Source organism: Crocodylus porosus, unplaced genomic scaffold (assembly GCF_001723895.1).
Source record: "Crocodylus porosus isolate Cpor-Errol unplaced genomic scaffold, CroPor_comp1, whole genome shotgun sequence".
NCBI lineage: Eukaryota > Metazoa > Chordata > Crocodylia > Crocodylidae > Crocodylus > Crocodylus porosus.
This window is the reverse complement of record NW_017728909.1, coordinates 75,233,787-75,246,676: the sequence shown is the minus strand read 5'-3', so window position 1 is coordinate 75,246,676 and position 12,890 is coordinate 75,233,787. Positions and strand designations below refer to the sequence as shown.

The 12,890-nt window shown below is 41.8% G+C and overlaps 1 protein-coding gene across 2 annotated transcripts in view; it reads left to right on the top strand.

Moving 5' to 3' along the window:
* Positions 1-12,890, top strand: part of MCC (mutated in colorectal cancers) — a 357,260-nt gene that overhangs the window by 255,254 nt on the left and 89,116 nt on the right. For both annotated transcript variants that reach the window (XM_019532486.1, XM_019532487.1), the window contains one exon: positions 4,554-4,696. In XM_019532486.1, coding sequence (XP_019388031.1) covers positions 4,554-4,696 — 143 coding nt within the window. The remainder of the gene's footprint in view (positions 1-4,553; positions 4,697-12,890) is intronic.

Here is a 12,890-nt window from a genome sequence, read left to right as displayed (position 1 = left end):
GCAGCCTCTCCTAGGGCATAGTGGTTCCTGCTTCTGCCTTTTCTATTTCCACATTTTGTTGCCCCAGTGACTCTTTTAAACAAAACTTGAAATAGTTCCGGTGCACACGTTTCACTGATATCTTTAAAACATTTGCTCTTTGTTGTTCACATTATATGTCTGTCACTGTATAAAGATTATTGTGAAAAATGGTGCAAAGGTGAGAGACGGAAAGCGAGTCTGATAATGTCTGAGAATGGCTAGAGTCCATTAGTGGGAGTCAGTATATCTTCAGTCAAGATAAGGAATTATTCAGCTTTTCAGGGAACAGAGAAATTAAATCTGTTGTTGTAGGCTTTTTATTTATTGTTAGAAAAATAATTATTAAACATTATCAGAAATGTCCTTTCAGGGTTTTTTTTTTTTTTAAAAAACACACACACCGTGCAGATAATTCACTGAACTGGATAATGCTGAGACATTGTTTGTGGTCAGCAAAGTATATCACAGGAAATTTGGTTTAGAAAGGTACAGTAAGCAGCTTTTTCTTTCCATTTTTCCTGCACTTAACCTGTATCTAGCATTTTTGTGAAGCTGTTGTTTTTTTCTGACACTTTCTACTCAATACTTTTACACTTTGAAAGAAGAGGAAGCTCTTTGGTCAAGTATGAAGGGGTAAGATGGGGAGAAACTAAATTATTTCAAGTCAGCAGATAGGTTGTTGCCTTTACGTAATAGCCAGCGTGTGACCTGAAGGCCAGATTTAGCTAACTGGAGTTCCAGGAAGTAGCCCTTAGCTCTTCATCTTTGTTCAGAAGACCATCTGATAAGCACACTCCCCTTGTGATCCATGTGGCATTCCACTTGGTACAAGTCTGAGCCCTTAGTCTAAGAACAAAATTAATCCCATTGCAGAATGGGATGTTGCCTGTGCTAGTGTTAAAGATCTATTTTGTGCAAAGAAAGTAAAGCAGCCTTCATTTGGACAGAGACTGCTGTTAAGAACAGTTCTGCCCTTGGCAAATTTTGAACTCATTTACATTCCTGAGTTCTATTTTTCTGTGATAAATATGTATTTACGTTTTAAACTAAATACTGTTTGCCCCATCTTTATAGCTTGTGATATATATCTTGGTTCTTTCTTTCCCTTATTTTCCAAAAAATAAATAAATAACACTGTCTCCAAAGTACATGTTTGTATTAATATCCATCAATCAAATTTTAATATTTAGTACTTTGTTAGGAGGGTTGGAGAGAAACCACTGTATATGGTTCCTGGTAGGGGTTTAGAATAAAAAATAGCATGGAAACTCTCTACAGGGCTTGGGGAAAGGTAGCAAAAGTTAAAATTTAGGACAATTTTACTGGAGAAGAGTAGGGTCTGAAACTAGTATACCTGTGTGTTGTTAGTGTGTAGAAACATTGAAGTGTTCTCAAGCTCAGCGTCAAGTTCTGTTTTGGAACAAATTTTGTATGTAGGTGATTACCTCAAGCCATAGATTTTGGACCAAAGAGAATAAGAGGAAGTTATGAAAATACTGTCAGACTCTTTAATATAGGAGGTGTATATATATGTGTTTTATATAACATTGCTGTACTTGTACTGTATACAGTGACAATTTGGGGCAAATCACTTTTGGTGTAAAAAAAAAAAAGTGCAAGAGTTGCATGTACTGTTTATTTCTGTTCCATTATGTAGACATTGATTATGTTTGATCAGCAAATGTAATTTTTACAGTAGCCATGCTTAGATCACTGAGATTTCTTTAACTGGAACACAGTGCACACTATTATGCAACTGCAGGAGAATTGGCTGATTCCTGCCAAGGAAGAGAAACAGGATGTTAGACGTCTTGGTCCTCACAGACTGCTGCTAAGCACAGGCCTAAGGAACATGTATTATAGCTGGCTCTGTAATTGCAATGCATGCAGGTACTGACATCTGGGAACAGGTGCAGAAACTGATTTAAAACTCTCTTGGAGACAGCAGGGTTCTGTGAGGCATACAAAAACACTCATCACTCAAATGAGTAAAGTGTGTAAAATGTAGCGCTTTCAGAGACCCTTCCTTCCTGATGAGAAGGTATACTTGCTTACAGATTTTCTAGAATTTGTTTATTATTCTATATATGTATTCCAACCAAGTACTCAAGCCAGAATAATAGGGAAGGAGGTAGTGGCCACATCTCCGGTGTCTTGCACTATTCTTCCTCCTGGATCACCCACTAGAAGATGCTGATGCACCTCAAATTTTTGGTTAACTAAGGTGTTTTGCAGCCTGTTGCAATAGACTGCTCTTTTCTGGAATAAGCATTGCTACTTTTTGTGACCATCTTCTAGAATTAATTGACTGCTGCAACTTCATGACAGAACGTTGTATCAAATTGTATTGGTTTGTTATTGCATTGTCATTGGGTATGCTTGTACAGCATATTGTAGTGCTATGTAGTTCAACCTGAGATTGTCCTGAATGACAGTTTCATACCAACGTACCATATCAGGTGCCACATTTTTGTGGTACTTTGCTTGACCTAATGTACTGTGCTTCTCAGCAGGGCTAATTAGGTAGGGGAAACTCTGTGCTGCTTTTAGTAGTTGAGTTAGCATAAGTATCTCTATATACACACCATTGTTCTGTGCTGAAGTACTGTATTTGCTGGTATGGGCACTGTGATGGGCCAATAGGGGGTGCTCCTATGTTGAGCCACCCGCCTCACTGCGCTTGACCACCTTCCAGGCTCTGAGTGGCTCCCTGGGAGAGCTTCATGTCCGGCTGACTCCCTTCCTGGAGCACACCCACAAGCCTGGGGGTAATGCTGCCACCACCCAGTCTGAACTAATCTTGGTCCTGGGCCCCCTGGGAAACACAGGCATAGTAGTCCTTTGGGGGGTACTCAACCCACTGGAAGAACTTGGGGTGCTTCCCTAAGTCTGAAGCACAAATAGTGGTCTCCCTTAGTCAGCTGAACCAAGGGGACCCTAAGGCATAATCTAGACCCTCTCTCAAAAAGTCTGCCATGCTAGGTACAGAGGAGAACTTTGATTAGGTTTGGAATAGGGTACAGGGTAGAGCACTATCAGAGAAATACCTTAGAGCAAACAGTGGCATGGTAGCCTTTGATTACACATCGGAGTTACTGCAAGCTGTATATCTAGTTAGATATCAAGTAGCTTACTCACAAGTATCATCCAGAGGCAGGTGGAGATTCCTGCTAGAGGTAAGTAGTTCATTGACCATGAATTTCAAGACAGAGAGCGAGTTTTAGATGGTCCAGCTTCTCTGAAAGTTCTCATCATGGATGCTGTCCTGCCTTCTGGGCAGTCCTTAACTTGTATACAACTTATGACCTCATTTACCTGATCCAATGAAGGCCAGCAACTGTTGGCTGCCAGCAACTGTTGGCTGCCAGCCAACCAATTTGAAATGCATCACTGGTTGCTGGGTAGACTGGCAGGGTCTTTAGCCCCCAACCCAGTCCTGATGATATTTCTTAGATTACAGGGGTGGGCAATTATTTCAGATGGAGGGCTGCTTACTGCGTTTTGGCAAGCCAGTGAAGGCCACATGACAGGGAGGCAGGGGCTGATAAATATGAATTTTCTAAAATTTTTAGGGACCCACGGGCCGGATAGAAGGGCCTGGCGGGCTGCGTCTTGCCTGCGGGCTGCAGTTTGCCCACCCCTGGCTTAGAACAATAGAGAGCTGAAGCCCCCACTTCTATGTGTGAGGCCAGTTACATAGGCAAAGGGAGCAGGACTCCCTCAGGAATGTATCCAGCACAGGTTACAACTCAGGGTTACCTGAAGCTAATGGAGCCAGGGGTGTCTGCCCTCTGCAGTGACCATGATAACCAAATTGTCAGATTGGTCATCTGCCTGATAGCAGAGTTTGGAGAAAGACAGAGATGGCATTCTGCCACAGGCAGATCCTGCCAAAACTACTTTGGTAAAGACATGTTCCGAGCAGACCTGAGCATGATATTGAGAGGACAGATCTTGTGACAGCAATTGAGAGAGAGAAACACTGGACATGATATATGAACTGTCTATGATTGTTCAGTCTACTTGACAGCAAGTTGTCACATAAATTTGTAAAAGTCACTGACGCTAAATAGTAAATGGCAAAGAAGATAAGAGGAATCATTGCATTGTGTTACAGGATCTGATGTTGCAGCACAACATCACAGCACAATTATTGCACAGCCTTCTTGCATAATTTCTGCTTGTGGTATGTTGAATGGCCCTAGCAACACTGGGAGAGCTCTGAACATCCTGGATGGATAATGTTTCTCACTAAGATTTCAACATGTGTTACTCCAGGTTGCTCCAAGCTGTGGGTGACACTTCATGTTGAAGATGAAGACAGCTTCAGCATGCTTTGTTTTGTCCAATTTAAATTAAATCCTTGAGCAACTGACAAATTGCCAGCGTAGCCCAAGATTGTGTAACTTTTGAGCATTCTTGTATTCTTCCCCTTGTAGAAACTTAATGATGGGATTGGCAGGTAGGAGGGATATTTTATATTGTCATAAAACCTATCTGTTTTCTTTGTGCTTTTGTTTTCTGTGCTTTAGTGTGAGCAGTCTCATCTCATGAGAGAGCACGAAGATGTACAAGAACGAACGACACTGCGCTATGAAGAACGAATCACGGAGCTTCACAGCATTATTGCAGAGTTAAATAAGAAGATTGATCGACTACAAGGAACAACAATAAGGTATTACAGCTTCCTGGGAAGTCTGGCCCAAATTCTTGTCACACAGTATAAAGTACGTGCTGGGCCTGATTTGGTCATAAAGTTGGTGCAGTTACATGTGATATAATAGGTATTCAGAGGGCATGGAGGATTGGAACATGTGTATTAGGCTGTTGCAAAGTGGGTAGCCCTAACAGGAAAAGAAACTAATAGGAGTGTGTCAGGGAAAGCAGCCAATCCTTTCTTTTAACTTTCTCCAGTGCTATGCACAGTAGGACTTTAAACCAAATTCATCTTGATATAGAAGCCCAGTTCAAATGTAGTACACTTGCTTGTATCTGTGATCCTTCCCTTCCCCACTCAGGCTGCGTATCAGGAGAGGGAAGCCCTGTGTGCTGGAGCTGGCTGCCTTCCCCACCCCCAAGGGAAAGTGGCCAGGGCTTCCCTCCCCTGCCATGCAGCCCTGGCAGGTTAGGCAACTGGCTCCAGCACACTCAGCTTCCCTCCCATGCTGTTCGAGTATGAGGAGCGCTGGCAATAGAGACTGTCCAGCAGGGGTCTGCACTCCTTGCTGCTATGTGCAGCGCTGGCCAGAGCTGCACCCCGCTGGGCACAAGAGCCCTGAGCACCCCCTCCTGTGGCTGCTGCACCATGGGGAGAGTACAGGGCCAGGGTCTACACTCCCCCACACCCTCTCTCTCATCCCATAAACCCAACACACCCACACCCTGCCCCACCACACCCCCACATATACACAACCCTCTAACACCTCCACACCCCAACATACACCCCCCACACACACCCCTAATATACAAGACTAAGAATTTATTTTGAGTTATTATGCAGTCCCCTCTATATACAGTACACAAATACATATCATGGCAAAATTATTTTTTTGAAATAAAATTAAAATATGTACTAGTAGGTGTTTGACTTTTTGTGTATGATTTGGGGGGTTTTCTGGTTCTAAGATGGCAACCCCCCCTCCTAAAAGAAGTATTTCTGGTGGGAGGGGGGACAAGGGGAGAGACTTCCAGTGGCAAAGTCCAGGGGCTTGGGAGAAAAGGGGGGGCACACAACTTCCAGTCCTAAGATGGCAACAAAGGGGCAGGGCAACTGTCAAGGGGCGGGGCTACCCATGTGGCCCTTGACAGCTCACCAAAACCTGTTAAGCAGCACTCCACCCAAAATAATTGCCTGCTCTTACATTACAGTAATTCAGTATACTCAGTGAATGTCAGGGTTTTGGGCACCTCTTTTTCTGGACATTGCTCTGTAAGTACAAGTTCTTTCTTTAAATACTTTCCAGATATGATCAGAGGAACATTCTTTTTCTCTATTACATTCTTAGCCTATTGCAAGGCAAAGGCCTTTTCTCCCAAGTATGTGACAGAGTCTTCTGGCATTTCCCAATGTTTTTTTCAGGAGCTTAGCTTTTTAAGAGGCAAATGAACTGCTAGGTCCTTGGCTATTTAGATATTTTACACCTACTTTGAAAGTAAAGAGTTGACATCTCTGCAGGAGATGTTTACTTGAAATTCTCTCACACTAACGATGTTTGGCTTTTCACTTCTTAATTTTTTTATCTTTATTTATTAACAAATCCAAGTTATTGAATAACAAATCTAACATTTAAAGATCTATCCCAGCTTCTAAAATATACCCAAAGGCATATTTATCTTCCATTAATAGTACTATCTTAACCCAAATCACTGTCCATAGGAGCCTTATGTTCTTTTCTTCCTTTTGGTTTTCCCTCCTTAATTATAATTGTGTAATCTATATTAATGTGTGTTTTAATTTGTTTATCCTGCTGAAGTCTACTACGTAGCAAACTGGAAGCCGTTTCATTTAGTATACCAGGAATATATTTGTATACATGAAAAGTGAGAGAGTACTGCTGCACTCTGCAGGAGCAGTAATACCTTTGTACTGTAATAATAGCATCTAAACATTTTTTGAACAGGTTAATATTGCAAATTCTGCTATAAATAAAGATACTGATGTGCATGGGAAGATGTCTTCGGACAATACAGCCTAATATGACTGCTGTTGGAATGGTACTGCTATGAAGTATTTTCTGTACAGAGTAATCTCTATAACTGCACAGTCAGCCATCTCTGTACTCATATAAATAAGCCTCAGATTCATGTCTTCTTGGGCAGTGCTCAGAAGGGCCATGTTAGTTCTCAGCATCACATTAACTGTCCAAGCTGTCATTCCTCTCTAGTAGCCTCCTGTTTCTAGATGGGCAGTTAGTGGCTTTTCCCATGCTTTGTTCTATAATCTGTCATATGAACTTTTACTTTAATGGGAAAAGGTTTGCATTAGAAAACAAACAAATGTACTAACAATAGCTATAAATTTCTAGGCAGAGGCGTTTGCATAACTGAAGTGTGCATGTATATGTGTGTATAGGTGCACAGACAGAGAAAGTATAGGGTATCTGACTTCTTTGACGAATGCTACAGGTGGCTAAATATGTACATATATATGCATGAGATCATCTCCAGAATCCAAAGGAAATTGGTACACAGGACTGAGTCTAATACTGCTGCCCCCATCGTGTGTGGCCCCTGGAAAGTGATGGTGCTGTCAGGTACTGCTCCCCCCCGGGTCAGCGGCACTTCTGCAGACAGAGGGGGGAGCAGGGCAGTATGGTGTGCTGTGCCTGATGCCCCTGTGCTTCCGGGACTCTCATTTTAGCTCTCACCAGCCAGGCAGGACCAGCCTTTGAAATCCAGGACTGTTCCAGTTAAACTGGGATGTCAGGTCATGGTACCTGAGCAAAACCTTTCCTCAGCCAGCAATGCCCTGGTGTTACATACTGTATTAGAGCCCTCTGTGCTTAGGTCATTAGACCGTAGGGGCTTGATTAGACCATGTGTTCCTTCACTTTGATTTATGTTCATGCCTCTAGTGTAGAAGTAACAAATATTTATAGCTAAAGATTAAAATTTTGTGGTGTTTTTCTTTTGTGGTCACTGACAGACCAGTCAGTGCATTTAGGGGCAAAAACACATCAAGCAGGATAACCTTAGGAAGCTTCTAGTTAGCTTTTTGGGGGCTGGTGGGAAGAGGTAAGGAAAGTAATTCTTTATTCTTATTGCTTCCAGGCCTTTTTCACAAGGTTTGAGATTCATCCCTTGTCCCACTCCTTTAGCAGACATTGGAACATTGCAGAAATCTTCAGGTTAATTACTGCTTCCTTCATGGGGATGGGCTTTAGTCCACCCTTGTTATACTCCGCCCTGACTGTAAATGAAGTTCAGGTTTGGAATAAATGGATTCCAAGGGTAAAAATCCTGGAACTACCTGATTCTGAGCCCTCACACACTATTATTTTGGAATTACCTTTTCATTAATAAATCAAAACCCAAGCATGGTGATGATTGTTTTTGACTAAGAGCCTGTCAAAGACCATCAGAGATGAAGAAGAGCCATCTCTTACAACATCACAATATAATCTGGCAGTGATTTTGTAGGCAGTTATTTACACTTGTTTAATGACAGGAGAAATAAAAGCCTCTGCCTTGCTGGCACAAAAAGTTGTACAACCCTGGCACCCTACAGCTGACATACTGAAGAAAGGCCTGATATACTGCTGCTTTATGCCAACCTAATGCTTCCTTTTAAATAAGTCAAAATATTGTGAAAATAGTCAAGAGAAACCAGAGCTCCACAGAGTTTGACAGGCTGATTTTAACTCCCATGTCTTTAAATTAGCTGTTGATTTGAAGGTTAGTAATGCATTCAGTCTAAACAAGAGTCTAAATGATTGCAACACATTTAAATCTGTGACATATTACATAAGTTAACTGATATTTTTTCATTTAGAAAATGTGTGTATTTTTAAACTCTTCAGAAGGTGAGGTCAGATGAGTTTAGCAAGTTTGTAGAGTAATGGCTCGCGTGTCGTGTCGTCCAGTAAACCCAACAGCAGAGAAATGGTGTCACAATTGTATCTCTGCTCAGATGCATGCAGTGTGATGTTTGCTGTTAGTAGTCATAATCATTTAAAATATTTTCAGAATGTTCCAATAATATCCTGGTCTTGATAAGGGCTCTTGGTAAGCCCATTCTTGGTTATGGCATACCCTATATGCATGGCCACAAGAAGCTAGATGCTCATGTTGTTACATTCTGCCAACACTCCTGATGCTGATGAAGTCACAATGGTTATGGGGTCAAGCCAGCAATCTTCCCTAATTGTTTTGTCTCCTTGATGATTCTGTAGCTCAAGACAGCTCAGCTGGTTTGGGAACCCAACCAGGAAAAAAAGAGTTGAAATACAGCTGCAACCAATTTGGTATTTGGTTTGGAAGAGAGATGTCTGAACTAATATACTGTAAGCCTGCTTAGCTCCTGAAGGGAGCTGATGCACCATTTACCTACTTACCAGTTTACAAGAAATAGGTTGTAATTTGTGGACATTTTGGAGCAACTAAGAAGAGAGCTTGCTCTGAGGGACAATGGTTCTTTCTTGTAAAGTCAAGAGTGAGTAGAAATCTTGTCTCTGTTTGAATGATCATTTTGAGTTAAAATGTTGCTAAGAACACAAGCAATATTGCAGATTTGTAATTTGTTTTTGGTCAGTGTGGAATGTGGTTTGGTTTTTGCTGCAAAATGCAAAAGGAATGGCTCAAATCAAATTCAGCTTTCAGTTCACGTAGCTCAAAACTCCCCTGTAGTTTTATGCAGAAAAGGTGCAGAGTAAGCTTTGTTTACTGTTTTACAGAGTGAATTTCCATCATTGGAAATTCTTAGTTTGGAGTCCCTATGTCATTTGGACATAAGCAAGGAAACTGTTACCAGCCTCTGCTATTTCCAGTCAGAAAAGACTTAATTCATTCAATAACTGGTTGTCCCTGTACTGCTCCCCATCTCTGAGATGGTATAGAGTCATGGGAGAGCCATGACAGTCAAATGGCTCACCTAAATGAGGAGGTAGTAGCCGTATAATAAACACATGTTCTATCAGTTATACACCATGACTGTAATTCTCAAGAGCCAAGAGGGGCCAAACTAAATGCTAGTACACCAAATAAAAACTAATAATGCATTTTAAAACAAACCTTCCAAACATGGAAAAGATCAGCATGATGATGTGATCTCATTCAAATGCAAGTTTGTTTTTAATTAAAGCTTCAGTAGGGAAATATATTTGTCATACAAAAATAAGTCATACCATATGATAGATTGAGGCTGGGATTGTCTACTTGAACAGCTTCTCTAGAAGATGAGCAAAATCTTAGGGTTGGAAGGTACCTCAAGATTCATTGGGTTCAACCCCCTACACAAATGCAAGAATGCTGCTCCTAAAACATCCTTGGCAAATGTTTATCCAGCCTCCTCTTGAAAATTTCCAATGATAGAGATTCTGCAACTTCTCAAAGCAGTCTTGTTCCACTGTTTTGTTAACAAGGAACTGAGAGGAGAGAGGGAGAATTAGTGAATGTCCCTCAGTGCATCTATATGCAGCTCAGATATGGCAAGCCACAGAGCCAAATGAAAGGAATGTGGACTCTTGCCTGCTGGGTAGCTGTCAAAGAAAAACTTAGTCTGACCAGTCAAGTATTTATAACTAAATGCTGTGCAGCTGCAAACTTGTGGACTTGTACAGCATATTGCCAGCAGAAAATGGTTATAGAAAGTGACTCACCACATCCTCCTGCCCACAGGGCTCCCTATGGGTCTGAAAATTTGGGAGTAGGGGAGTGGCAGCAGCGTTAGTTGCTGCTCCTTTGCTGCCAAAGTTTTGGACTTGTGGAGAGGCCCCGTGGGCTGGATAGCATGACCCTGTATACTAGATTGGGCATGCAGGGTTGGAGCAGCAGAGGGGGTGTGATCCAGGCATGTGGGGCTGGGGGCACATAATTTGGACATGTGGGGTGAGGCTGAGGTCTTGGGAGGTAGGGGGTGCAATCTGAGCACACCAGGCCAAGGCAGTGGGGAGCCTGATCTGGACACAGGGGGCAAGCCAAGGCGGTGCAGAGGCCAATCCAGGCATCTGGAACCTTGGGGGTATAAGGCCTGATCCGGCCCAAAGACTAACCCTTTGCTACTCATCCAACACACGGGGCAAAAACTGGAACACCATTGGTTTAAAGGTTACCTCTACACCAGTTGCAGTGACTCCCTGAATTGCTTTGTAGACATACCCATAATGCTTTTTATCTGAGGTTCTCAAAGTGTTTTACAAAAATGCATTATAGCAGAATGAATGTGAAAATGTAGCCAACACCTGGAGTGTGGAAATCCCCTGTATCTGAAGCCGTGAAAATCTGAACCCACCAACACCCAGTAGAATTTCTTAATCGAAGGATGGGGTGCTGAGAGTTTGGCCATGTGGATCATGACTTGCTTATGGTTTAACTTTTGTAGTTTTAAATGCAGTGACCCTGTTTCTTACCTGCAGCCTCCTTAAATGCACCTTTTTGCTGTGCCCTTCAATTCTGCCTCTGATCTTTGAACTGCTCTGGACTTAGTGCAACACAAAGCTTGATCTAATTAGCACCAGGCTTCATCAGGAACTGGGGATCACTAAGATACAAAGATGAGCACAGATGCACCCTTTTTCCCAGCCACACTTCAAATGCTGGTATCAGGGAATAAGCAGCAGAATGGAGTTGCTGTATACTACCAGTAATATTCCCCTGTGTGAAAGAAATTCACGGCATTTTTACGCATGCTTGCGCTACCGCAATGGGTGCTTTTAAAAGCACCCAGCTCTCCGGAGCATACAGTTGTATAAGTGGTAAAATGCACGTCAGCGCTGAGAAAATGGTGGTGGCGCACTTTTGAACTAAAATGCATTGGAGGTATGTTGTTTCAAAAGCACACCATTGCCATTTTCTGCACGCTGACACACATTTTGTCACTTATGCAACTGCACATGGTGCGGTGCAGTGCAGTGCAGTGCATATCAGGTCGTGTGTGGAGCTCTGTAAAAAGTGGAAGGAAAGGGACACTAGAACTTGCTTGTGCTGTATTACAAAGAGAGGACACTAATTTCTTTGTATAGCTGCCAGACTAGACATGGCAAAAATAGGCACCTCAGTTGAATCTGCAGAATATGAACACAAATAACTGTGTAGATACTAGCCTACTAGGTGTTTTTGAAATACCTATGACAATAAAGGTAACTTTCACACAAAAAGCATGCAGTTGCATATGCAAAGTGGATAGCTAAAGATTTGTGCACACAACTACTTATTTTGAAGGTGCAGTTACCTGTTTGCACAGAGGCATGTTTTGCCTACATGCTCTAGAGCAGACCTTTGAAAGTTTGACTCAAATAGTTTGCCATTTAGCCGCTGCCTTTTAAACCAGAAAATTAGCACCAGGTACTGCCAAACTTGTTGGTTTTAAAGCTGCTTGGCCTGAAAGCAGAGCAGCTTGAAAGAGCTGATTACAGTGTGTGTACAACCAACATCATTTTATGAACAGAGCAGCCTTTCATCCATTCAGGAAGGTAATTCAAATTTTAAAAGGAAACACTAATTGTAAAGAAGCTTGGTGTGTAAATGAACAAACAAAATTACCCTTTTGACCAAAAAAATACAGGTCTTTGAGCTTTTAGTAATTGTTTTCATCTAAAGCTAATTATCATTGGCTTGTGCTGTGCTTAATAATTAACTTATTCATAGAACTTTAACTCACATTTATGTGTCTTCTTTATCCTGTGTTTTAATTTATGCCATTTGTGGTTTGGTTCTCACACCTGCTTTAACATATATTTCATATCACCTTAAAAACATTGCTTTGATCTAAATCTTAATTTTAACCAGGTGACTTCCATTTTTTTAATAATAGCTGTTAAGTGCTTGTGATAAAGTCTGACATCTTGCAGTGAACCAAATAGACTGTAAAGGTTAGAAAGCATGGTAATTCCTATTGAACTTGTATCTAGGTATGCCAAGGAATCCCTGCTTGGCAAGCAGGCTTGAATTTTTCTTTTTAAGCGTTGGTGCCCTCTCTCCTGCTTTGAGTGACAGTAGCTTTTCCTTAAATCAGTGCAGGGTTGGGATAGGTGTGGGTCATGTGTCTCTCGAGTATTTTTTCTAGTCAGACCTTACATCTAAAAACTTAAAAGTACTCTCATTTGCTGTGAATTCAGTGAAAACTGAATTTCTGTCAACCAGTAGGGTGTTTTATTGGACAACAGGCCTCCCTCCCAGCTGGAAGTGCCAGGACAACTTCACACTCTCCTCCC